The 27591-nt window shown below is 38.6% G+C and overlaps 1 protein-coding gene across 1 annotated transcript in view; it reads right to left on the minus strand.

Annotated features, from left to right (window-relative positions):
* Positions 1-27591, minus strand: part of csmd2 (CUB and Sushi multiple domains 2) — a 602495-nt gene that overhangs the window by 415160 nt on the left and 159744 nt on the right. Inside the window, exons 9-11 of the mRNA XM_072548527.1 lie at positions 24708-25034; positions 8932-9126; positions 3015-3153 (exon numbers count right to left, since the gene is read on the minus strand). Coding sequence (XP_072404628.1) covers positions 3015-3153; positions 8932-9126; positions 24708-25034 — 661 coding nt within the window. The remainder of the gene's footprint in view (positions 1-3014; positions 3154-8931; positions 9127-24707; positions 25035-27591) is intronic.

Here is a 27591-nt window from a genome sequence, read left to right on the forward strand (position 1 = left end):
AAATTTCTGTTACAGAGGAAATGTATTTTTTTTTGTCTCAGGAAGCATTTTGTGTGATTGTGGAGAGAAAGATAATGCAATATTACTGACTGACATGACAGATAATCAATCATTAAAGTCCTGATGTCTAACATTGCAGCTTCACAATGTACATTTGTAGATGATTGTAATGGGCAATTGTGGTTGGTAACATTGACACTTCCATAAGAAATGCTTGCAAAATAGGCTTCAATAGACTCCTTGACCTATACAAGAATTCTATCCTGTAGATTTTCGGTAAATACTTGCAAGAGTCTGCATTAATGTAAATTGATGAGAACGTAGTGGTGTTGAAACCGTTTGTGAAGATGTACTATTGAGTCAGAATGAGAGGTCATAAAGAGCAAAGCAGCTTTCAACAAGAAAATGTTGAGATAATTGGCTGCTATAATGTTAAAATTCAAGCGACAGCTTGTCTGGGGTACATATTAAAAGTGATGAAGCTTTTATTTAATAGCTATTTAAAAACTGCTTTTAGTGGGGAAAAAAATACATTTTCTTCTCATGGAGTTGGTAATGTATTCACAAGTCGAACCACTTAAAATTCCATGCATTAATTTTCGTACGTTATGCAATTGAATAATGACGCTTGTACTGATAGATGTTTGATTTTAAAGGATGGTGTTGCCATGGTAGTATGTTTCAAGATTTTCTGATTTAATTATTTGTATGAATGACAGGACGAGTGGAGCACTACTAATGAAATATTTCCATTATAAATATAGGGAAGGTAAATCAACCTCATCTCTCAGATACATACAAACATACAAGAAGCAATTGGCTGTTCAGCCCTTTGAGCCTACACAACCATTCAATGAGGTCATGGCAGACCTAACTGTAAACCACATTTCTGTCTACAACCGATAAACTTTCATCTTGTCAGTAATCTAGAAACTATCTCTTTCTTTTCACTTATCAATTAACCAGGAAACAAGGAAAGGGTTAAAGATGAGAAACGCTGATATAAAAGTATGAACTGGATTTTAGTGGCAGAGGTAAATCTCTGACATCAAGGCATACACTAGGCAGCACAGCACCTATGATATTTTTGGGGTTATTCAAATTGGCAGCCAGCAATCAGAGCCAGCCAGTTAGTTGACGTGAGCAAAGGTGCAGAAAACGTATTGGATTGGACGAGGCTGACAATATTGCTCAAAAGCAGACAATAATAGTTTTAAAGCCAGAAGTCCCGGAGGAAACTGACAGAAAGTCCTTGCAACTGAGGAGATCAGGAAATGGAGGAGGCACTACAAGAGTTGTTCCAGGATTTTCTGATGCCTCCATGGAAATGTTCCTCCTGGCAGTCCTTTTCCCTCAAGTTTGAAAGAGGAGGCTGGCTTGTGAGATGCAAATGGCATGATGCAATAAAGCAGAGGACCTGAATATCTGTGGCATGGCCCTTATATAATAAATATATATATGGCTGCAGTGTCAAAATTAGATTAATGACCTGATATTTTCCTGCAAGGAGACTGTAACACATAATATTAAGATAGGACACAGAAGGAGGCTATTTGGCCCTTTATGCCAACACCGGCTGTTATCTTGTGCCAATCTTCTGCCTTTTCCCAATTTTCCTGCAAACCAGTATTGTCCAGATAATCATCCAATCACCTCTTGAATGCCTCAATGTTGGTATTAGTGATTCTCAAATTTCCCTTATGCACATCTCACTGTAACATTGTCTTGATGTCTTCACCACAGTCCACCAAGTCAGCCAATCCATGCAAACTTTTATCTTTAGATGTGACTTTGTCCTTTCTGTTTAAAGCTTCTCCCATTTGTAACATCAAATTTTGCAAAATGCAGAACATCATCTTGATACACAAGACCTTTGCTGAGGTATATTAGAGGATTCCACCTATGCATCTTCAGTAGTCCTATCTGGTCAATTGTCACTTGAGTTGTCATATGGCTGCTGCTGTATTACCTCCTCTGCATCCGGGCTGGAGTTCTGTATGGACAAATCTTCAGTGGATAACCACCTGGCGATACATAATTTATCCTTGATGGCAAATCAGGAAATCGGGAACTGCTTTAGTATGAAGGTATTTTTAAAACATTTTTGGGAACCTTGCACAGACCTGAAGGTGCAATTTGCAGTAGAACAGGTGTACATCACCTTGATAAAGACTGTGGCATGATCTATGGAAGTGTTAATGGTCACTGCTAGTTTGAGGCTGGATGGGTACAGGGCACATGATGATATGAGTCAGCATTAATGGAACATGGTAAGTGTAGGGGGTATCAAGTGGTGTAAACTAAGATAATTAGTGGTTTCTTTGGGTTAATTGCATTTCCTGTTATTAAATGTCATTATACCGACAATGCACCAAGACAAGCCGTCTATCCAGCCTGCCTCTGGATCCAGTGGCCTCCGCACCCAGAGAGAATCTATTCTGTGAGGAACTAACCATATCAGAATAAAAATCTCAACTTCTGGTTCACTTCCCGTTAGGTTTGGTTGCAGTTCTGTGAAGTGTCGTGAATCTGCAAATCCAGGTCTGTATCATAACTTTATGGACGTTATTCTGATTACAAAAGCAGTGTCAATTTAAGTAAAGATTGAAGTTTTTTAATTTCAAAAAGTGATTTTCAGGATGTGAACATAGATGGCAAGGTTGGCATTTATTGTTCAATCTTCATTGGCCACAGAGATTGTGTTGACTTGTTTGGCCACTACAGTTAAGAGTCAATCAAACTGGATTGCACATTGTTCGCACTGCATGTAAATATAACAATTTTTACCCCCAAAGGTCATTAGCCACCTATTTGGATGTTTATAACATTTGCATAACTTCACCACTACTTGGTATCATCTGCTTACATTCCAGATCTTTGAAACTAAATTAAAAATCTACATTTTGGTATTGAGTTGAAATCACATTACTTGGATTATTAACTACCATTCTACCATAACCCACATTATACTGAATGCATTCAAACATGGTTACATGCAAAATGTTCAAAAATACCTGTCAAATGTTATTTTTATGGGATATCCTGGTTGAGCTTCAATCACCCACACACAGTTCAGGGAATCCTTGTAAAATCCTGGCCATCCTGGAGATAATATCATGCCAGTTGGAGCAGTAAGGTGACCTCCACAAGGCGCTGTGAGGAAACAAATACAGAATGGCATTCAGCTTGGGATATCACATTGAGGTGGTTCAATTAGAATTCTAGATTCTATCACTTATTTTTGAGATGCAGCTTGAATTTTAATACACAGTAAGCTGTATCTAGAGCACAGAAACTGGAGTAAGCTGTTGTCTGCATTTATTCTAAACTGGTATAATCTAAATCAGCGATTATGCAGGTGGGACCCAGGTTCGATTCCAGCTTCAGGGACCTGTCCGTGTGTAGTTTGCATATTCTCCATGTGTCTGTGTAGGTTTCCTCTGGGTGCTCCGGTTTCCTCTCATAGTCCAAAGATGTGCAAGTTAGGTGAATTGGCCAAGGGCTAAATTGTCCATAGTGTTCAGCAATGTGTAGGTTGGTGCATTAGTTAGGAGTAAATATAAGATAATAGGGTAGGGGAATGATCTGGGTGAATTACTCTTTGGAAGGTCAGTGTGGACTAGTTGGGCTGAAGGGCCTGTTTCCACACTATAGGGATTCCATGATTCTTTGAATATAAGTATTCTTCATTTACTTTTATGCTCGAGTGTACAGGTAAATTTAGGTTGCTCTTTGACAGTGTAGCTATCAGGGAGCACTGTATAAAATAATTCTTAGTATCAGCAGAATCCAGTCTACCATTGATTACTACCTGTTAGTTTACAACCTTTCAACTTCATTCATGCAATTACTAAGAATGGCTGCAGTACTTTGTATGATATGAGTGGGAAGACATAGAAGTAACTGATAACAAAGAACCATAGAAATTTATTAATAGATGATAATTTATAATTGTATTTTTTCATATAAAATATACAAGACTGGTGTTCACTTGCTTCACAAGATATGTATTACACAGAAATGTTTGAACCTGAACTCTCACTGCAAGTGACCTCACTTCAGCCAATTAGGATTGTAGACCAAAATCAAATCATTTTAAAATCCCTCATCAAAATAAGCCCATACATTCTGCATTTATTTTTATCTACATGCTCAGAAATGTTATTGCACAGATCTGGAGCATTTAACACTTGAACCCAGGCATCCTGGCTCTGAAGGAGGAACACTACCACTGCACCATGAGAACTCTCCCAGTGCATATATTCTCACAATGAGCAGTAGAAGTATTTTATAATCAACTTGCTTGAACATGTGATGACATACGTCTGGGCAGGTAGGACTTTGAATCTGGACCTCCTGGTCCAGAGAAAGGGACACTGCCATTGTGCCACAATAGCCCACCACCAGTACTAATTGCAACCAGACAATGATGTCCAATGCTTGCAGTGCAAGAAATCACATTTAGACTACTTGATTAGTCAAGAATGTCATAGCTACACATTCCTGGTTGCCCAATTATGTTACCCAATCACTTTTGCTTCATGAAACTCATTTAACCATCAAATACAAGATTCGCCATACTGTGAAACCATTCCGAAGGAATATTGTTGAGTTTTAGATCCTCATCTAGATTATATCTACCATTGGACTACCAGTTAAATGCTGATGGCTTAACATTTAACATTTAACATGCATAAATACTCTTTACCCATTTCTGGTGAAGGCCTAATGCCCAAAACATCGATTCTCCTGCTCCTCGGATGCTGCCTGACCTTCAGTGCTTTACCAGCACTACACTTTTTGACTCTGACCTCCAGCGTCTGCAGTCCTCACTTTCTCCAAGTAAGCTAACAGGGTGCTGCCAGAAGATAAGTCGTCTAATGCCTAAAGCCTGGTAGCTCAGTTGAATACATCAATGTTGCTCAACATGTGAAGCAGTACAGTCTGATCAGCTTTGTATTTCTGAAGTGTAATGTGCTTCATAGTCAGTCCTTTTTAGGATGCCTGAAAATGTATACAATCCTTCAAACTACTGGCCATTTTGCTGATATTAACATCATAGCTGTTCATGAATTCAACTGGAGTCATTTTATAAGCAACTGCTTTCGTGCAAGTCAATGCTGTAATTTATTCCATGAATTGCAATTATTTCTTGGTAAGAATTCAATAGAGACCACTTACAATGATTTTGAATCAACAAAACTTCCATTATCTCAATCTTACAATGTTTGTGAATGGATAAATCATCTCTCATCACTTACTACCTGGAGTGAAAATTTCAGTTCTAATTTTCTGTTGTTTAACTCAAAAGAACAGTAGGAGCATTGCTGAGAAATGCATATAGCTCATTTGTTTAATATTATTCAGTATACCAATTTAAATGATGTAAAAATCCATTCCAGTTAATTTGCAGCAATCTCGCAGTCACCAGATTGTAGTTTTATTTTTGCCTTTTGAAAATTCATTCCTGGGGCATTGATTTCACTGGCAAAATGCGTATTTATTATCTATGTTTAAATGCACTGAAGTGGCAGTGGTCACACTCACAATACTGTTAGAGAGGGAGTTGCAAGATTTTGTCACAAGTATATTTTGTGCAGATCATGTCTTTTAATTTTTCTATATTTTTGATCGTGGACTGAAATGGGAACAAGAACAGTTTTAAAATCCGAGGATTATTGAAGGATTAATTCAATTTTAAAAGCAATTTACCTGCTACATATTATAAGTCCTACTTATATAGCTGTTAGTTCAAGCAGTGGAGAAAATCTACTTACAGACAAGCTGGAACTCAGGTTGCTGTATGAATGGAACTTCGGTCAACAACATGTAGCTGATTGGTCTGTGAAATGCTGACTAGTTATAAATAACAAGCTGTCTGACTTGCCAACAATTTTATGATTGGATTGTAGGTAGGTCTTGCTTGGGGGTATGAATGTTCAGGTTAGAAGCTGTCAGACCTCTGGAAGGGAAGAAGTTGTTTTTGTTCTTTAGTTAAAAGGCATCTCAGGCCTGAAGCCAGCGAGTTTATTTATCCTCATCACTTACTGTAAGCTGTGAGTTGTGATTAATATGTTGCGATCTTTATAAGTGTAAACCTGTCATCTTGTGCCTCCAGCAAAGGACCTTAAGAAATGTTCTGATCAATTAAAAGATCATCTCAGCAAACCCCGTGGACAGAGACCACTGAACTGCCTTCTCAATCTATCTCTCTGCTCATAACACCCGTGTAGCTTTTCTGTCAGTGAGTGAGTTAGAGAGAGAGAAAGAGAATGTGTGTGTGTGAGAGAGAGAGTGTATGTGTATTTGCATGTGAGAGAGAGAGAGCGAGCAAGTGAGAGAGTGTATATGTATGTGTGTTTGCATGTGAGAGAGACAGTGTGTGTGCGAGAGTGAGGATGTATGTGAGAGAGAATGTGTGTGTGTGAGAGAGAATGTGTGTGTGTGTGAGAGAGAATGTGTGTATGTGTGTGAGAGAGAGAGAGAGTGAGAGTGTGTGTGTATGTGAGAGAGACAGTAAGTGTGGATATGTGAGAGGTAGTGTGTGTGTATGTATGAGAATGTGTGTGTGTGTATGAGAGTATGTGTGTGTGAGAGTGGAAGTGTGTGTGAGAGAGAGTGTATGTGTGAGAGAGTGAGTGTGTGCATGTGAGCGTGCAGGCACATGTGGGTGGATAGGGATTTTTATAATTTGTTTAGAGATTTGTCAACAGTTCGTATTTTTTATCTGCAGCTAGGATTCTTTTTAAACATGTTTCTGTCAGCTTATGTCTTAAATTGGGTAAACTGGAGAATTCTAGATACCTAGAAAGAATTGTGAGACTTGGTTTCCAAGGCACTACCCAGTGAGGCACAGTTTCCTGGAAAATATACGATTTGGATTTGGGGGTGTCAGCATCTCCACTCCTTCAGAGCACAACATTAGGAAGATGTTGGTGAAGAAGCTTTAGTGAATTTTTAAAAATTCATTCATGGGATGAGGGTGTCACAAACTAGGCAGCATTCATTGCCCATTCCAACTTAGAAGGGCTGTTAAAAGTCAACCGCATTGCTGTGGGTCTGGAGTAGGCAAGGATGACCATGTAAAAATAACAGTCTCCTTCCCTCAAGGACGTTCGAGTCATAGAGATACACAGAATGGAAACAGATCCTTTGGTCCAACCTGTCCAGGTATCCTAAATTAATCTAGTCCCATTTGCCAGCTGAACCAGATGGCTTTTTTTGACAATCATCTGTAGACTCTTAATTCCAGATTAATTTTGAAATTGAATTTTTCTTTTTAATCCTGCCATTTGCCATGATGGGATTTAATGCAGAATTATCTGGGTTTCTGAATTAACAGTCCAGCAATAATACCACTGGGCCATCGCCTCTTCTCATCTTTTGCTGCAGTGCATCTTGTAATCCTACATACTGCAATCACATGGCAACAGCAATACACAGGGTTAATGCATGGATTGGGTGATGGATGGGGTGCGTTGTCCAATATTGAATTGAATTTGATTGTTGTAGAAACTGCTCTTATTCAAGTAACTGGAGCATAAGCAACCAGCTTCAGAGCCTGTTGTTGTGGATGAAGCAAAGGCTGTGGTAATTCAGGATGCGAATAAGTTAACACAGATTGCTCAGGTTCTAATCTGCTCTTTCAGCCAATATATTTACGTGGCTGGCCAGTGAATTTTCTGGTCAATAATGACACCAGGATAGGATGGTGCAGTTTTGACAGTGGTAATGCTATTGTGTGCCAAAGGAAAATGGCTTACCTCTCTCCTCTTTACCTGACGCTTGGGTGATACAAATGTTACTTGCTATTTATCAGCATTCCCTTGCTGCATACATTCATGGTCTGCTTTATTATATGGAGAATTGTGATAGGTGTTGTGCACTGTGCAGGCATCAGTGAACATCCACACTCCTGGACCTTATCATAAAGCAGCTGAGGATAGTTGACCGAGGGCACAAACATGTGGAATATATGTTGTAGTATAATGTATGCATGCATTGTCAAGTTGCCTTCACAATACTGATTAAATAACATCACATTTCAGCAACCTGATTAAATAACATGAGTTTTCAGCACATTGAGAAAACTATTCTGTGATCGCAATCTCTTTTTATCAAAACATGAGCACCAGCATAGTTAATTTAAATATCACTATATCCTCCACTTGATCAAATGCTCAGTTAGTAATGCTCCATTAGCCAGCTCCTCCTGCTTCACTGACAGATTTGCTGTTTTAAAAAAAAATCACTGTAGAGTTTCATTGTATACACATTATTGTTTCTTTCTCATCACATATGTTAGAAATAATCAATGGTGAATCAAGTTGAACTCAACTCTACAGTTGTGGAGATCATTTGTAATAACTAGTAGGTACCATGTTGTAGGTACAAAAATACAATGCACATGTGACTTTGGAGGAGCACAGAGATGACGTTATGGTTCCCATATTACAAAATTATTTATCATTTTGCATTTTGCACAAAGATGCTGATATTTTGGGGTTTTTATATAAAAATAACAGTGAACAGTGACAAATCTGAATCTCCTATAAATTTCCTGGCTTCCAGTCTTGAACTTTTTCAGTGAGTTTTTAATTAACTGATTCAAGGATAAAATTTCACAAAAGTAAAATGACAAAAGTATACCTCATCCATTAAAAGCTGTTATTAATGCTTTTTTCAGATAAGGTGAGCATGTAATGAGAGACATTTTCCAATCAAACTGTTCAAAGATGTTATTCCACACGTTCGGTAGCAGGTGGGCTTGAACCTTGGCCTTCTGATTAAAAGTACAGGCACTACCACTGCACTCATTTAGGAACAATGCTAGTTGGGCATTTACAATAATCACAAACTCAAACTGGGCTCCATGAATATCATTGCTCTGTAAACTTTCACTGGACTCAGCAACAGATTTAAAATAGTCACCTTCACATCTTGGCACAGCATTATTCCAGACCACATTTCCATCTTTCAGGATACAGGAGATTGTTTCTGATCCATGTGTCTTCAGAAATCCTTCCTCACACAGAAAGGATACAGTACTTCCCAGCTGCAGACTTTCTCCAAAGCGTCTCCCATTCACTGGCACTCCAGGATCAGGACATTCATTGTGTCGGAATGCTAATGAAATACAAACAATGGTCAACATTTAATACAGTTTAGGAGCATAAGGTGATGATTTTGAGCTTCAAAACAGCTAAAAATACCAACAATGCAAGTAAATGTTGCTAAGAAAGCAACAACTTTCTTAGGAAACTTAAAAATTGTGTGACATTTCTATGAAATCTGGAAATCATTTCTGAACAATCCACCATAGTGGGAAACCCAACCTCAATGGAGTCTTACTGAACATGGAAGAAGAGAGTGACACAAGATGAACTGATTCTGGGCTGGTCAACAGGAGTGAAGCAGGAACAGTGGCTACGGACAAGAAAAAATAGAGTGCCTTGTCTATCTTATGCATCTCTGGACTTGGAAACTAATCAAGTCTGAGTAAACATGTCCTCAGTAATAGGCAGAAGATAAATGGTTGTGTGTGGAGATAGAAATGGTAATTTATTTTATCAAGCATAATTCTTTCTACTAGATCATCCACCTAAATTCTTTCAAAAATAAGTAATTTCTTGTGAAACATACCAGGAGTAAAAAGTTCCTGAAAGTAAAGTGAAGCTTTATCAAACATCTTCATTCCATTGAGTAAACTAACATCCAATATCTCAGCTATGCAACACAGAACTCCTAATACTCAATTCTAAACAATTAAGATCATCGGAAGATGATCTCCATACATTAAGGCAATTACTATTATAATTTTAAGTGGGCACATTTTCCTTAGATGTAAATGGACCTATCACACACAACGAACTGGTCAAGTAAGAAATAAAGCAAAGTACAAGTGATTCTGTTACAACTCACATTTTGTTAGCACAAATTTGCTGTAATACGATTGACAAATTGGGGACATTGATTCTACAACATGAACTTTTAATGTGTGTGTTGGCTATAACGCGATTACAGCACCAACACTAAGTGTTGTTCCTAAAGCATGATTTTTTTATAAAGTGGGGTTGCACAACAACTCTCTCCACAGATGCTGCCAGACCTGCTGAGTTTCCCCAGCAATTTCTGTTTTTTGTTGGTGATACAATGATGTGGGTTCTTTAATTGAACATAAAACGGTTTACAGATATGTTTACTAGGAAATAAAGATGTACAATTGGCTTCTGGCACAATATACTTCACAAATATGCACCAGTCCCATCAACGCCATTCTGAAACTCTAAGAACACTCGTAGCATTTGCTAAGTAGGCATTAATGAGCCCAGTTTAGAGTCTAGCATACTCATTCAATTCTCCATAATTGTTACCAGATCTTTTCCATATATTGATCAAATGAGTACGTATTTCATATTTTCATGTGCTTTGATCCAAGTCTGTGGTATTATTGGACATGTCAAATGAAGGGTGAGATCTGGCTTGACAGACAACAAGAGTTTCTTTTCCATAATTTGGACACCATGTGACTAGTCATTTAACATAGTTATAAGTGCTTGCCAAATATACATTTAGAAAAAAAATATACAGTTTATTATCCAGAAGAAACAAAGAAATAAAACAAATCCAATTTTGAAAAACCAAATCATAGACAGCAAAAAAAATCAGCCCTTTTGCTTAACAATATCCTCTATAGACACTCAACTGCAGTGAAGTATCATTCCTATCTTCGCGTTAAAATTTTGTACTCAACTGATAAGGTTCCCTTTTGGCAATTTTTTTGCACATTTATCAGATACAATTCTGTCCATCACTGTCAGAAACATACAGACATTGACAATACACCTATCTTTCTTACTCAATCTTAAGGAAAGCTCAGGACTTCTTCCACCCCAGTCAATCAGACTGTTAAAACAAGTAAAAACTTCTTTCCTATTCTGATGGACTGAAAACCGCAAAGTATAACATGATGTATGCATCTATTCTCTTCTGAACTGAACTTACTTGTGTCTGCAGCCTGTCTTTCAATGTCATCGAACCTCCACTTTGGAAACACTTCAGTAATTATCTGGCGAGGTAACTTATATCGTCATTTAGCTTAAGTTACATGCTTTTTTGGAAATGCTGTACTGAGCTCTCTGTTCAAAATGACTTGTTGTTTTCAAAGAATGCCTTCATTGGTCTAAAACCATTTTGGTCTACTTTCAAATCCAACTTCCCAAATAATAATATTATGGCTAATCATCACGCATGCTTTACTTATAGTGACCTGAATTAACTTCCATGTGCAGTTCCTTTGTTTATCTTTTTGACTTGTTTCTTTGAATATTATCAATCTTGCTTACACTTACCAAGTGGTCACACAGCTTCATTTAAATCATAAATTACAAACTAGCACCCACATTATCCTTGAACATAGACTGATGCAAACAGAAAGAGATTTGAATAGGCAGTTCCAGCACTCCATTTGTCACTTTCTTCTGGGGAATCTCTCCAATTATCATTCAGAGCTTTCTACAGCCTGCTTAGGTTTCACTTCTGTTCAGTGACTGGTTAATCTATATCTTTGTCTGAAGCATCGATAATGTTATGAGAACGTAAATTATATCTGTTGCATAGACCTTAGTGAAGTCATTAGCTTCTCAATGATTCCAGTGACTTGGTTGAAAGTATGCAATTGCTTCTCAAAATCATAGTGATTACTCCTTGGAGCTTCTCTATAGATCAAAATTGATTATGTCCGATAAAGTATTGCTACGCATTTGTTTGAATCTCTCATTAGAATAATGTACCAATAATTTCTTGCTTCATAAGTCATTCTTTTTTTCAACACCAGAATTGCATTAGCTATCTTGTGCCATCAATCCCTGTATTTAAGGAGGTCCTAAACATATCAAATAAGGGATCATCCATATCATTCCAGATTCCTTCCCAGCTGATCACAATATTCTTAGTAATTTCACTGGTAACTCCAATATTGTATTGTCCCATTTGACTGAATTGGAATCTGATATGACAAATGGAATTTGTTGTTTACATCTAAATTTCAATAATCAGTGTTATACACTGAACGAAAGCTGTATTTAAACAGAGTCCATGCGATTAATGAGAATTCTATTTCAGTCAACCTTCTTCATAAAATGCACAGCCCACTGATTATGAGCTCCAAATATTTATACAGCCAATACAGACAAAATTAACCTTTAATTAATATACCCATTACTTGTTCCCTTTCTTCGTTAGGTCTCAGGCATCCACTCCGACCTTATTACATGAAAACAGATTCCTGTTTTCTTTTAATTTTTAAGATATACACAAAATATACAAAATTACATATTATATTCCGATTTTTCTTCTTCCTTAAATTTCTAATTGTAATCTTTCCAGTATGACCAACAGTGTCCTCAAGCATACTTTTTTTTGTAGAACAGTTGGATAGATGGCTGTTGCTGCCATCTGCCTATTTAAAATTAGAGATTTGTCCATTTTCTAGCACTGGTTTTAAAATCTCAGATTTTCCACAGTGCAGAAGGAGGCTGGTTGACCCATTGGATCTGCAGAACTCTCTGAACAGCATCCCACCCAGACCCACAATCTTGCACCTTACATGGCTAACCCACCTAACATGCACATCATACACTGCAGGCAAGGTTGCCCCAAGGCATGGTACATTGGCGAGACCAAGCAGATGCTATGATAACGGATGAATGGACACTGCGCAACAATTCCCAGGCAGGGGTGATGGGGAACACTTCAGTGTCAGGGACATTCAGCCTCAGATCTTCGGGTGACCATCCTCCAAGGCAGCCTTTGGAATAAGCAACAACTCAGAGTGGCTTAGCAGAGGCTGATAGCCAAGTTTAGTACCACCGAGGATGTCCTCAAGTGGGACCTTGGATTCATGTCACACTATAGGTGACCCCACTACACTATACACTCTTTTTCTCTCTCACACACTCTCTCCCTCTCTCTCTCTCTCTCTCACATCCAGGGTTAAGCCCCATCACACTCTCACACACTTTACCAAGCATGCACACACGCAAACACACACTCTCTCACATGCACTCACACTCACATGCACACACTCTCTCTCTCACGCATACACACACACACACTCATGCACACACTCAGGTCTATGGGGTGAATTTGCATTTGCAGAATTATATTTGCAAATGCATTCTATTTTGCTCAAAAAACACACAACCTGCAGGCAGTCAATCCATGTAATATTTTATAAATTCCACTTTGGAAATAGAACCAGCCTGACTCAAGATTGGGACAGAGACAGACTTTAACCTCACACCTTTAATGCACTGTCTGAGCTGAGATGTCACTTTTTTTTTATACAACCTTAAGTTATCTCGAGAATATGACTTCTAAGAAGTTCTGGGATCTACATATTCATGAACTGAGAACTGCAACATATTCTAAAAGATGAAAAACTTAACTGCAATCTAGGTTTGTTCAATATATCACTTCAGTTGCGTGACACTGTCATCTTTTGCTGTACATTCTGTGCCTTATGCTCCTGCTCCACAGCCACCTAATGAAGGAGCAGCGCCATAAACTAATGCTTCCAAATAAACATGTTAGACAATAATCTGGTGTTGTGTGATTTTTAACTTTATCCACCTCAGTCCAACACTGGTCCTCCACATCATGCACACCTTTAAACTGTGGGAGGAACTGGAGCACCGGGCAGAATCTCATGCAGACATGGTGACAATGTGCAAACTTCACACAGACAGTCACCCTAGGCTGGCATCAAACTCGGGATCCTACGAGGCATCTGTGCTCACCACTTTGCCAGCCACGGTGCCACTCTTTATAATGGAGCATGTTTGGACCTGAACCCAGGCTTCCTGGCTCAAAATGGCAAAAGAAATCTTCAGTCTTTTCTCATTTACACATTTTATGGAATATACATTATCAGATCGTGACTTATCAATGTAGCACTCAATGTGTAATGTTGCTGAATCAATTTTTAGAATTTCTTCAACAGTTTTGCTCAGAAAAAAAATATCCTATCTCCTCCTTCACTGAGAGTGAGCAGTTCTGATGTTAAGGATACATCTTAGTACACTTCTGATCTTTTTTTTGCTTCCCATGATAAATGTCAATATTTACCTTTCACTATTACAAGAATAATTAAAATCTGTCCACTACTTGAGAATGGTCACAGAGATTTGCATAAAAAGCATCAATCAAAATAACAACCTTTGTGTTCTTGACGTCTCTTAATTATGGAGATTTCAAAACACAGTTCACCATTTTTAATTGTTTCAGTATTTTGTTCACCAGAGTAATGTTTTTTGCATTGGGAATTTTCATAACTGAACACAACTCTGATAGTTCAAAACTGCTATCGAGCCTGGTTTAGGTGCCCAGTAAACTGAGCTGTTCAATACCTTTACTTTACTTTAGTTTGCAAAGTCACTGCATCTTTTTTTGAGGCTGTACTTTGATTACAGCAAATGGTCCTGGAAAGGAATGCTTTACAAGGATTTTTATTTTATTTTAAGTGCTTCCAACATTATGCTCACAGCGTACATTTATCCACAAATTCATGAAAATTGACTCTCCAATCCTTATTCCATGTCCAAGTCATCAGGCTCCGTTTCTGAAAAATCTTTGCCCTCTACACTGCTTCTGTATGGGGACATCGATTCTAAGGCAATACCTGGTTTCCTCTTTGCGAAAGAAGTCACCCAGGTCTACATTGTAACTTCATTCTTTCACTGGTGATTACACTAATATTCAGAAAACAGAAGTAGATAGTTATACCCTGAAACAGATTTGACAGATCATTCCCTGCTACCACTGTAGTTCACTAGGAGATAGCTGTATGCAAACAGAGTCTATGCCCACAATTTTTATTGAAAGCTTTGCTTGAGTTAACCACACACCATAAAACCCTCACCCCACTGATTACTAACTCCAAATACTTATATAAGCATTCATAACCTCTTTTATTTTAACATAAATTTCCTCTGGAGCAGGTGGGACTTGAATCCAGGTCTCTTAGTCCAGGGATAGGGACAATACCACTGCACCACAAGAGTCCATTCTGAACCTGTTGACCTTTATTTAACATGTTCCTTGTTTTATTATGTCTCAGACATCTGTTTAGACATTAATAACTGTCAGAAGTGAATATTTGATGATTTGTACTGCTGGCAGACAAACTTCTAAGCGGCCCTTAAAAGCTTAAGTTAGGTTGCATTCAATTGATTGGCAGAACTCTAAGTTTCACAACATTGAAATGTGCTATTACTTTTAAAGTATTTATCTTTAACTTGCTGATAAAAGAAGACAATGTCAGCTACGCAAATGCTCCAATGACATGCTCAAGTGGAGACTGAAGTGGTGCAGCATCAAGGCTAAGGAGCTGGAAAAATCAACAGAAGGAGGAATTCACTTGTCACTTTTGAAAAGGGTTGATGTCAACATCTCATTGCTGTCTGTGAACATTGTTGGAGGGCAGCATGTCCACGCCACAACATGGAAGTTCCAATTTCCTAAATGTTTCCAATTCTGTGTATCTAGCCTGGAGCTAGGTAACTATCTCTGCATTTGTCATCAGTGAAGACAAGGCTGAGAGGGGACCTTGCAGAGTTTTATAAAATCCTGAGGGATATAGATACGGTGAATGGCAGGTGTCTTTTCCCTAGGTTGAGGGATTTCAAGACAATTTTTAAGGTGAGAAGAGAAAGATTTAGAAAAGCCATGAAGGGTAACTTGTGTTTTACTCAAAAAGTGGTTTGTGTGTGGAATGAATTTCCAGAGGAACTGGTGGATGTGGGTACAGTTACAATGTTTAAAATACGTTTGGATAAGTACATGAATAAGAAACGTTTGGAGGGATATGGGCCAAGGGCAGGCAGGTGGGACTCGTTTAGTTTAGGATTATGGTTGATGTGGACTGGTTGGCCCAGAGGGTCTGTTTCAGTGCTGCATAACTCTGTATCTATTATCTACTTCAAACTCAAAGGGTAACCATCATGTGTTGATGCACTCATTTTATGCTTAAAAATTTTAATGGAATTCAAATTGCCAAACTTGGTAATGCATTTTTGATTCATGTTTAATTTTATATTCTTACATCTCTGGGGAACTGCTAAAACTGTATTCACTCAACTACTTTCTATTTTCTATGTCACTAATTCGTTGTTTTCTTATTATAACATTCTTTGAATCTTATTTAAATTTTATGGCCTTTCAGTACAAAACATTTCATTCCCATTAAGAAGTACTTCACTTGCCAATCGGTGTATAAATTAATAGCTCTGAAGAGGTTAATGTCCAAGTTACATTGGCATCACTCACTCTCCTCATGTCACTCTCAGTCTGTTTTCAGAGAAAAGGTGTTTGACTCCAGCTTTCAGTGGGAGCAGATGTAACTGTGTCAGCTCTCCAAGGTTAGGGTAATTATGCCTAGCCAAATGCAGTTATATTTATTGCGATCATGTAATAAATCTTTCTGTTATCTAAGGACAGTTTCTTTTCTGTAGATGCTATACAACTGCTCACCAGATATGTCCAAGAAAAAGAAGGATTTGTGGTAGTTAATAACCACAAACAATACTGAATACGACATTCCAGTAGAAATAGAACATACTTCAAGGTATCAGGAGAGATCATCTTAGAAACTATTACAAGATCCATATGAATAATGGTGGTCTGACCCAAAGTGCTGAAAGAAGAGTCACTTCCATTAATATTTCAGCAGTGGACAGCACTCATTTTCTTCTTCACTGAATCATTTCATTATCAGTCCACAAAGGCTTGGAGATCGTGTTTGAAGAGAAAACTCAAATTAGCACAAATAGTCAAGACCAACTGCAATGAAGAAGGGCAATTAGTGAGTTTTGAGAAGATTTGTAGCTCAGGTTGAGGTTCTGGATGTAGGTATGCTCAACATGCAAACCTACTTCTAGTAGAAGGACAATGTGATGGAAAGATAATTGGATGAGCATTTGGGAGGGGACAGGGAAAGGCAAAGGAGGGAAGGAAAAGGGAGGGAGGAGAAAGAGTGCTGATGTATGGTAGATTTCTGCTTTTAATTTACTTAACTTTGGACTAAAGTTTATTATGACTCAACAGAAACAAAATCGTAAATAGCTCACAGTTCTTATGTCAGAGAGATGATTCCTTTTACAGCTTTATATGAACTCTTTTGAGAGTGGCACTGCCACCAAATTACAGAAAAAAAAGTTATTTTTAACAGATTCATCAGAAGAACACTTGAGAAAACCATACTCAGCATAAAGCTATAATTTCCTTTTGAACATATTTTTACAGGAAACTCAATTAGACTATTTTGGTGTCTTTGGCAACCAGAATTCCTGATTATTTTTCTTTATTTTCCTCTTATTTTTCTACTTTATTTGTAGTTTGACATCTTCCTTCAGTCATTGATTTCACCATCTGTTACAACTCATTTTAACTACCAGCATAAATGAGCAAGCAACTTAATATTTTCTTGCTTTCAGTGACTGGATACTAATTGCACAGAGAGAATCAAATTAATCGTGAGATTCATGTGCGCTCAGGGCCATAGGCTACATTAGCCGTGACAGCAGTCTGTAATGGACCAGGCCAGACCCCCTCAATACATTTCAAGAAAGTGACCCCGACCCTAGGATTGCTAGTTTATTTAAGCACGTGTAATGTGGATAGTCCAAGAGTGATGCAGCTGGTCAACCCACTTAGTTTTAAACAAAATAGAATTTATTTACAAGTTTACTGAATGAAGCACAAACAAAAGAGAGCAGAGTTAAAAATCACACAACACCAAGTTACAGTTCCAACAGGTTTATTTGGATGCACTAGCTTTTGGAGTGCTGCTCCTTCATCAGGTGGTTGTAGAGAATAAAATTGTAAGACACAGAATTTATAGCAATCTGAAAGCTAGTGCTTCCAAATAAACCTTTTGGACAATAACTTGGTGTTGTGTGATTTTTAACTTTGTATTCCCCAGTCCAACACAGGCATCTCCAAATCAAAAGAGAACAGAATATTGAATTATTTAACCTCTCCAAAAACCCAACAAATTATACCAAATCAATGATGCTGTTCCTAATTCTTGCAATAATCCCCATAAACACGCCTTGGCACAAATGGTAAAATCAAACGCAGGGTCTTACAGGAGTGAAGTCAGAGAGAGAGGAGGATCAGCCTAGCCCTGCTTCCTTGGGTCCAGTAGCTTTCACAACATTACTGTGCTAAAACCAAAACAGACTGGAGAAAAGCTGAGCTGGGAGAACAGGCAACCTTCCTTTCATTGTTCAAGTTTTTTTAAACTTGAAAGCCTTTTGCCTGAGACAGTATCTGTTAGTTATAATCAAACTGGCCCTAAAACCCATCCAAACTTTTCAAAGGTTGTGTCTTTTACAACCTCTCTGAAAAAAAAAGCCAAGGACAACATCACCTTGATAAAGGAACAGCATCGTCACAAGTCCTACACTGGCCTAGACCTTACAATAGGACAGTAATTCTTGTCAAAATGTAAACTAGATTTGTAGGTCAGGACCATGTGGAAAGCCTGACACAGCTGACTCCACAGGAATGACCAAGAAAGTCAACATTTCTGATGATCAGTTGCCCAGTATCTGCAGCATTCTGAAAAGGTCCCCAGCTCTGAATTAGATTTGGTAACATCATAAACTAAATTAAGGCAAAACAAATGAAACTTTGAGAGTTTTTAGTTCCTTCTGTAATGAAAAACACTCAACCTGTTTTGGCATTAGCTTGCGGTCTAACTGAAACCACAAGGAAAACATCCCAGCCCCCAGTCATTGATCTACACTGTCTATGGATTAAGTCATCTCAGGGACGTGGCTTGAAAGAAGTATTGGGATTTGCATATTCATGAATTGAAACCTGCAAGCAAACCTGCAAGCCATTCTAAAAGATGAAAGACTCAAAAACAATTCAGGTTTGTTCAATATATCGCACCAGTGTATGATACTTGGATCTTTTGCTATAAATTCTGCATCCTATGATCCTACTCCACTAGTTAACTGAAGAAGGAGCAGTACTCCAAAAGCTAGTACTTGCAAATAAACCTGTTGGACTAAAACCTGGTGTTTTGTAATTTTAACCATGTATTTCAAATTTAGTGAGTTACATCAACAAGTCAATAGTTGTCTCAATGGGAAGAGTAAACAAGCAAGTCGTTGTGCCTGTGTTGATTCCCAACCTGGAAAAATGGGAGGTTTCACATCATCCAGGTGGAAAACCTTGCCAAACCTAAATGTGACTTTGAAATCTAAAGGTAATCACCCCAGCCTTGCGGGAACCCCATGAGAAACAATAGTTGGAAATCCACACAGCTTCAGCATCTGATGGCCTACTTTCTGGATTCTAAAATGAAACATTTTGAGAGATTGTAGATGCACTGGCTATGATTTTCCAGAATTCTAAGAATTCTAGAACAAATTTGAAGTTCACAAATGTTGCACCAGTATTCCACAAAGAAAGGAGAGGGTAAAAAAGACAAATCCACAGATGTTTCAATCTGACCTCAGTCATCTGGAAGCATGGAACCTGCTGTTAAAGAGATCCTAACAAGGCATTTCAAAAAATACAGCACTTTTGCACAAAGTCAAAATGGTTTTATGAAAGGGAAATCCTACATGATAAATTTATTGGCATTTTTGAAATGTAACTTGTAAAGTGGGTCAGGATTAACCAAAAGATGTAGTTGGATTCCAACAACCATTTGATAAAGTGCAACACAAAGTGTTAAATATCAAAGATAAAGGTTCGAGGTGGTGGGGAAGAATGGTTGGAGGACTAGAAATATCAAATGAAGGATGGAATATATGTTTTTAAAATGGGAACAGAGTTACATCTGCACACTTTGGTCTAACTGTTTCTGTCCCTGAACCTTCTTTTGCCAGAAGATAACATATATTCCTAATAGAGTCAGTTAGCATAAATTCCTGATCACTCATTACTGTCGGGGAAATTCCATGTCACACAATCTGATCTATTTCTTCTATTTTAATCAGTCTGCAGATTCAAACGATTGCAGCATTCTCTCTATTATTTTGCTTATACTTCTATTGATTAACAAACTTGAAAAATAGCAATATAACACATTGATGAAAGATCATCAACCTAAAACATTAACTGCATTTCTCTGTCCACAAATTCTGTCAAAGCTGCTAAGTATTTTGAGAATTTATTTTTCTCTGCTTCACTTTGGGTCTGTTTTGCTTGTTTTTCACTCCTCCTGTCACAGGTTTCACCACCTCTCTGAAAGTCTGAGGTATTTTGATGAGGCTTGGCCCTGAGTTCCCAACAATTCGCCAGTAATTTTGTTATTTTTACTTGACAGCTTGCAGAGATGAGAGTTGGCAGCTAACTTAAGCCTGGAAAGCATCACAGCTGATCTCAATCCTGCACCCACTTCAATTTCTAGCAATTAGATGTGAAATTATGGTTAATATTCCCTTTCCTTGTATGGGCCTGTCGTAAACTGAGATCAGTTACCCGAGCACAAATCTCAACCTACGTGAATTATTTGGCTCTGCACAATATCACATGCTATATTTACACACTAAGACCCAGCAGACGCTTCACTGGCATAAACCTTCACCATTCCTGGATTGTTGTTGATCGACTTACCTTTTTCAAAGCTTACACGGGATCTGTGAGATCACCTGTTAGTACCAACAGCAAGGAAGTGAAAAAGTATATCAAGCCCTCTGGCTTAATCACAGCTCAATTAAGAAGTGCCCACCACATTCTCTGACTGCAGCTTTGAGTAACTGTCAAGATGAATTTTCCTCAGTGGGAACATGGCAATCTACCACAATGTCTAATCTAACACATACCAATGAGGAATTGAAGAATTACAAAGCTTTTCAACTTTCACAGATGGAAATTAAATAACTTTAATGTATGCTCTGATCACAACATGATATATAAAATATTATAGATTTGGCGTTGTCATATACCTCTTTAGTGATAGGTCCTCTTCATGACATTCAAAATCTCATTTATTACCTAATGCAAATATGATTCTTTTTTGTAAATGACAAATTTTCTTATGAAATCAATGGTATTTGCATGCTCAAATCCATGAGCTTGCTTCTTTCAGGTCTTTGTGGAGGAGTACATGTCACTTTCACATGGATACAAGTCGCACACTCTGCTCAAGGGTTCCTTTCAATATTGATCACTGAACAAGACTGGCTCTTCGACAGTCTGCCATAGCAGCCTGTGGACTTTTTCTACTTGAGCTTGATCACCTGCATTTCCCACGCTAACATTAGATTATACAAAAAGGTGTATTCACATCACAATTATTACAATCGCTGTATATCTCAAAGTACTTTGGAGACAGTGAAGGTCTTTGGACATGCAGTCACTGCTGGATTTGTGCAAGCAACCTCTCAGAAACAGCAAATGAAACTAACCAGATGATCTGCTTGTGTGATATTAAATCAGGAATAAACATCAGCCAGAAAATCAGGAATAGCATGCATGCCCTTCTTTTGATTGCCAGTGAATTACCACTTTACTGACATCAGTTTGAAGAGAGTGGAAACTCAGTGGGATCTTTTGGCCAGATAAAACATGAATGATTAGATTTTTAAATCCATCATCTGATTTTAACATGTGGGACCTCAGGGGACTAAGAAAGCCTTTATGGAAACAAAAACAGGAGCAGCAGTAGGCCATTCAGCCCTTCAGGCCTACTCTGTCCATCCATTATGATCACAGCTGATCATCCAAGGCAATAGGCGAAAGTGAGGACTGCAGATGCTGGAGATCAGAGACAAGATTCGAGTGGTGCTGGAAAAGCACAGCAGTTCAGGCAGCATTTTCCTACTCCTTGGATGCTGCCTGATCTCCTGTGCTTTTCCAGCACCACTCTACTCTTGACATCTAAGGCAATAGCCTGTTTCTGTTTTTATCCCATAACCTCTGATTCTTTTAGTTACTTCCAACACCTTCTTGAAATCATTCAATGTTTTGGCCCTGATTTTAAATGGCCATAACTATCAGGTAGCCACATGGAACAAATGGATTAATGTGAACCAAAACAAACATCCTTTACCACAAAAACAGGAACTAGTCTACCTAGTCAGGCATAAGGAAAGCTTCATCTCCGACACTTGTATGATAAATTTCAGCTTTTGGAGATGAAAATCATCAATTACAATCATCTAACTTGGAAACAAGAAACTCAAACATCAGAAAATGCAAACCAGCTGCATTTCAAAGGGCTGATTTTGGCAGACTGGAGGAGATGGCTTTGTGACTGGAATGAATTAAAGAGACTTTGCTCGAAAAGTCTCTTGAAGGCAAAAGCACCTGTTGATAACACAGAAAGACTGAAACATAGATGATAGGAGCAGAAGTAGGACACTTGACCATTTGAGCCTGCTCTGCCATTCATTATGATCATGGCTGATCATCGAGCTCAATACCTTAATGTCACCCTCTCCCCATATCCCTTAAATCCGTCAGCCACAAGAGCTACACCTATCTCCTTCTTGAAAACACAGAATGCTTTGGTCTCTGCCATTTTCTGTGATAATGACTTCCAAAGGCACAGCACTATCTTAGCGAAGCAACTTCTCCTCATCTCAGTCCCAAAAGACTGACCCCTGATCCTTAAACTATAACCCCTGGTTCTGGACTCTCCCACCAATCAGAATATCCTTCCTCCATCTAACCTGTTAGAAGAATTTTGTATATTGCTATGAGATTCCCCTTCAATCTTTTAAGCTCCAGTGAGTACAATCCTAACCAACTCAATCTCTCCTCCTACTAAAACTTTCACTGCACTCCTGCTCTCTTCTTCAGAGAAGGAGACCAAAACTGTACAAAGTATTTCAGGTATGGTCTTACCAATGTCCTGTATTACTGCAGCAAGACATCCTTGTTCTTGTACACAAATCTCTTGCTATGAAGTCCAACATACAGTTTACCTTCTTTATTGCTTGCTGAACCTACACACGTATTTTCAGTGAATGGGGCCACCAAGTCTCACTGAACATTCCTCTCTCTCAATTTATAACCATTCAAATAATAATCTGCCTCCCTATTTTTGACACCAAAGTGGATAACCTCACAGTTATCCACATTATATTGTATTTTCCATGCATTTGCTCACTCACTCAGCCTGTCCAAATCGCACTACAATATCTGTGCATCCTCCTCACAGCTCATGTTTCCACATAGCTTTGAGTCATCTGTAAATTTGGAGAGGGTACATTTAATTCCCTCGTGTTATTCATTAACATATAATGTGAACCACCGGGGTCCTAGTACCAAATCCTGTGGTACCCCACTAATCGCTGCATTTAGAGACCCATTTACTCCACACTTTATTTTCTGCCTGCTATCCATCTCAAACGCCCTACAACACAAACTGAAAAGAAACATCAGAACACTATAAGCATAAAGGACAATTTGTGACTGTTGAGGATACATGACCTATTTGTAAATGACTGTGGTCTCACATTGAAAGCTTTTTATCTTAAGGGCTCCATAAAGACTTTAAAGTGTACATTCCTTTTAAATTCCTTTCATGTCAGACACTATTCATTTTAATGTTGTATCTGTATGGATACATGCTTGATATTATATCTTCATTATTTTTCCTCAGAAGTAGCAGATAATACAATTGGTCTTCCTTTCATTCAAAGAAAAAACTCAAAAAATTGCTTCCAGTGTACTAGTTAACTATGTTTTCACTGGAAAGTGGTATAGCACTGGAAAGTGCTTAAAGTAACACAAATCCTTGTTAGATTAGATTAGATTAGATTACTTACAGTGTGGAAACAGGCCCTTCGGCCCAACAAGTCCACACCGCCCCGCCGAAGCGCCACCCACCCATACCCCTACATTTACCCCTTACCTAACACTACGGGCAATTTAGCATGGTCAATTCACCTGACCTGCACATCTTTGGACTATGGGAGGAAACCGGAGCACCCGGAGGAAACCCACGCACACAGGGGGAGGACGTGCAAACTCCACACAGTTAGTCGCCTGAGGCAGGAATTGAACCCGGGTCTCTGGCGCTGTGAGGCAGCAGTGCTAACCACTGTGCCACCGTGCCGCCCATGTGGCCAGCTGAGGAGATTCCAGAGAGAGGAACTGATTCACCCCCTCCTTACACAATCTTAACACAATATGAGCAACAACGAAGACAGCAAGGCAGGTCAATTGCACGGAAATATTCTCTTTGGTCACAGACCAGACAGAAAATGCACCGATTAGCTTTCAGTCTCCAAAATCGTTTTGCAGATATTTAAATAAAGAACGGGGCATAGACATCTATATCCCACCCATAGGAGTCAGCCTGCTGATGAGTCCAGTTGTCAGCGAGAAACTAAATTACACACTGATAATGAATCTTTCCTTTAAATAAATTAAAACTTTATTGTCTCAGCCTTGTTAGATTATTTGACTATTTCTGACTGCCCTGGCTCCCTTGCCACCTCCCCATTGTTGTTAAGACTTTATTTGCAACATTAACATGTTCTGCATGCTTGCGTGTTAAACCATCCAATGACTTCTCTCCACAATATCTGAAGGGCAAAGGTATTGATTGCTTTGTTTTGATGAACGTTGATATTCTCAGATACCTGTTGTGATAGATTACTCAAATAGATTTTCATGTTACGTGCTCAAATGCGGTGCCTGAAGGATAAGAGAAAAGATGGATCACTCTGACTTACTTGTGAAAGTGATGTTAAATCCTCGAGCAGCTGTGGAGTGGTCTGTAAGGAATTCTAAACGTGATACATGGCCACTGCTGGTCAAAGGAGAAGGGATTTTGTTTCCAGAAAAAGTTCCCAAAACAGGCGATTCAGGATTTAACCCGTCTTTCACAGATACGTAGTCAAACTGCGGCTCAACATCAAAATCGTTGAAGGCCAGATGAATCCTGCTTTCTGGCTTTGCAATAATCAGCCATACACAATGCATATGGTTGCCATAATCCTCTGGGTAATTGGGGGATAGCAGAATGCCAGATGGAGTTGTAAAATTGAAGAAACATGAGACTGGAAAATAAAATAAAATATTACAGTAATTTAGCACTGAACTACAAAGGGCACTTAAATGAATGCATAATGAGACTTTGGAGAATACGTGTGCATTTTCAAAAAACAATTGAGGATCTGAGCTGCCATTTACTAAATAGCAAACTACTAAGCCAAGGATTGATTGGATTAAAATTTTTATTGTCATGTACACTGAAATGTTCAGTCAGCTGAAGTGAGATGACGGTGGCAGCCAGTGACTTTGAACAGGAAGAAACCACACTAGAAGTAAATATGTTGTGACAATTTTCTATTTCATATGAAGTACTTACATTTCAGAGTCTGCTGTTCAGGGTAAGTTGCTTTATAGATCATCAGTTCATAGAATTCGTATAATGTGGAAGCCGGCCTACAAAGAGCATTCCACTGAGACCCGCTCCCCCCACCCCCATCCTATCACTGTAACCTTCCAATTCCCATGACTAATCCACCTACATCCCTGGACACTATGGGAAATTTAGTGTGGCTAACCCACCTAACCTGCACATCTTTGGACTGTGGGAGGAAACTGGAGCACCTGGAAGAAACTCACACAGACTTGGGAGGAATGTGCAAAAGTTCACACAGACAGTCACCCAAGAATGGAATTGAACCTGCAACCCTAACATTGTGAGGCAGTAATGCTAATCCAACACAACTGTTGTTCACCCTTTAATTCCAAGACCACTTGGAGTTAAACAACATCGTAGCATCTCCCAGGTCACAACTGCTAACAGTCCTAACTCCAAACATTTCTTCATCTGTTCTACAAATACATCCCACTGATCACATCTAGACATTCATTTTCTTTCCGTTCAGAGAAAGAAAACCATCCCTGCCCCGAACAGCACTCCTGCTCCTTCACTAGTACCCAGTGACCCAGAATTCCTTTCCTAGTCAGTCACAAACTGCTAATGCAAAGGATTAATTTGCTCAATTACCTCTAGTCAACAACCTTAGATGTCTTTCTTCTTGGTGAATCCATTTTAATGATTTCACTTACTACGACAGCATTAGTTCCATATACCTCAATCTAGTTAAACACGATGAATACCATTGCTATGCTTCTTGGTTATCATGAGCATCCTCCAAAATCATTAGGTTAGCTGTTTCTTGTATATTCAAGGCATTCAGCTCCATATCTCTGCCATTGATTCTGTGTGTTGCATTATCAATCTGCCTATCTAATACCAATGTCCAGATGACATAGTGTTCCTTATTGATCACTATCACCAACACTGCAGCCATTTTCTGAGTTCGTTCCGAAGTCTTTCTGGCTCCAACCCCAGTAGCCTTAATGCCTCTGAAAACCAATTGAATTACATAGCAACTCCACTAAAATGGAAAACTGGTCATTTTAAGCACATCACATAGAATGTAACGAGTAATTCATATGAAGGCATTTCAACTGACAGGTGTAAAAAATGCAAGACTGTGTGCAGGAACTGAGTGATATACAACAGTGGAAACTACCCTAATTTTCCAAATACAGTATAACTTCAAATGTAACACCTGTCAAGACTTGTACCAACACTTGTATCAAGACTTGTCTTTTCACCACATATAAGATGCACCTATGCTTTTGTAATGCTGAAGCCAATGAGCAATTATCCTTGAGGACAAGTTGAGCGAATTGCAAGTGATTATTGCCAGTTGTGGCAGGCTGAGAGGTTTGTGACCATCTCTTTCCTTGAGGATTCTTGCACAGTCTTAATCTTGCACTCTGTTGTATATTGCATACTCCGAGAGCAGGAACGTCAATTTAGGAATCAGGGAAAAGGTTTGCATCATATCCTCCAGTTTATAATGTCATAGAGTCACAAAGACACAACAGAAAACCATTCCGACCATGACATTCACAGTGAATTTCCTTCCAGAAATCCAATCAGCCTCATTCCCTGGCTCTTATTCTATCCCTAAGGCCTGCAAATTTAATTCCAAGTGCCTGTATGATCTCCTCTTAAAACCTATTGTCATCTTCTCTTCCACCACATTTGCAGGAAATGACTTCCAGATCATGAACACTCACTGCAGATAAATGTTCATCCTCACACTTCCCATGCATCTCTTGCACAAAACCATAAATCTGTGTCTCCTTGTCCTTGTATGGTCAATTAATAGACATAGCTTTTCTTTGACTTCATGCCTTAATCTCTTTTGACTATATTCACCTCCATCAAATCGCTCCTCAAATTCTTTTTTTATATAGTTCTCCACATTAAGATTGTAGTTAAACTTGCTTATCCCTGGAACTATACTGATAGGTTCCTCCTATATCATCCTTGAGGATCTCATAGTCTTGCTAAGGTGTGAAGACCAAAGCCGAATGTAATCCTCTAGCCCTAGTCAGAGCTTTATAAGCATAACATCCATGCTACTGTACTCATAATCTCAACTGTCTTTTTGTGAATCAATCCATCATAATTCTCTGATGGCTTTCTTCAGTGCAGAACTGCCTCCAGTTTGATCTTGAAGTAAATGCTACAGAATCAGTGTTTTTGCAAGTAGTCATTTTCTTTTGCAACCTCTTTACTTTCTT

The sequence above is a fragment of the Chiloscyllium punctatum genome, chromosome 27 (assembly GCF_047496795.1).
Source record: "Chiloscyllium punctatum isolate Juve2018m chromosome 27, sChiPun1.3, whole genome shotgun sequence".
NCBI lineage: Eukaryota > Metazoa > Chordata > Chondrichthyes > Orectolobiformes > Hemiscylliidae > Chiloscyllium > Chiloscyllium punctatum.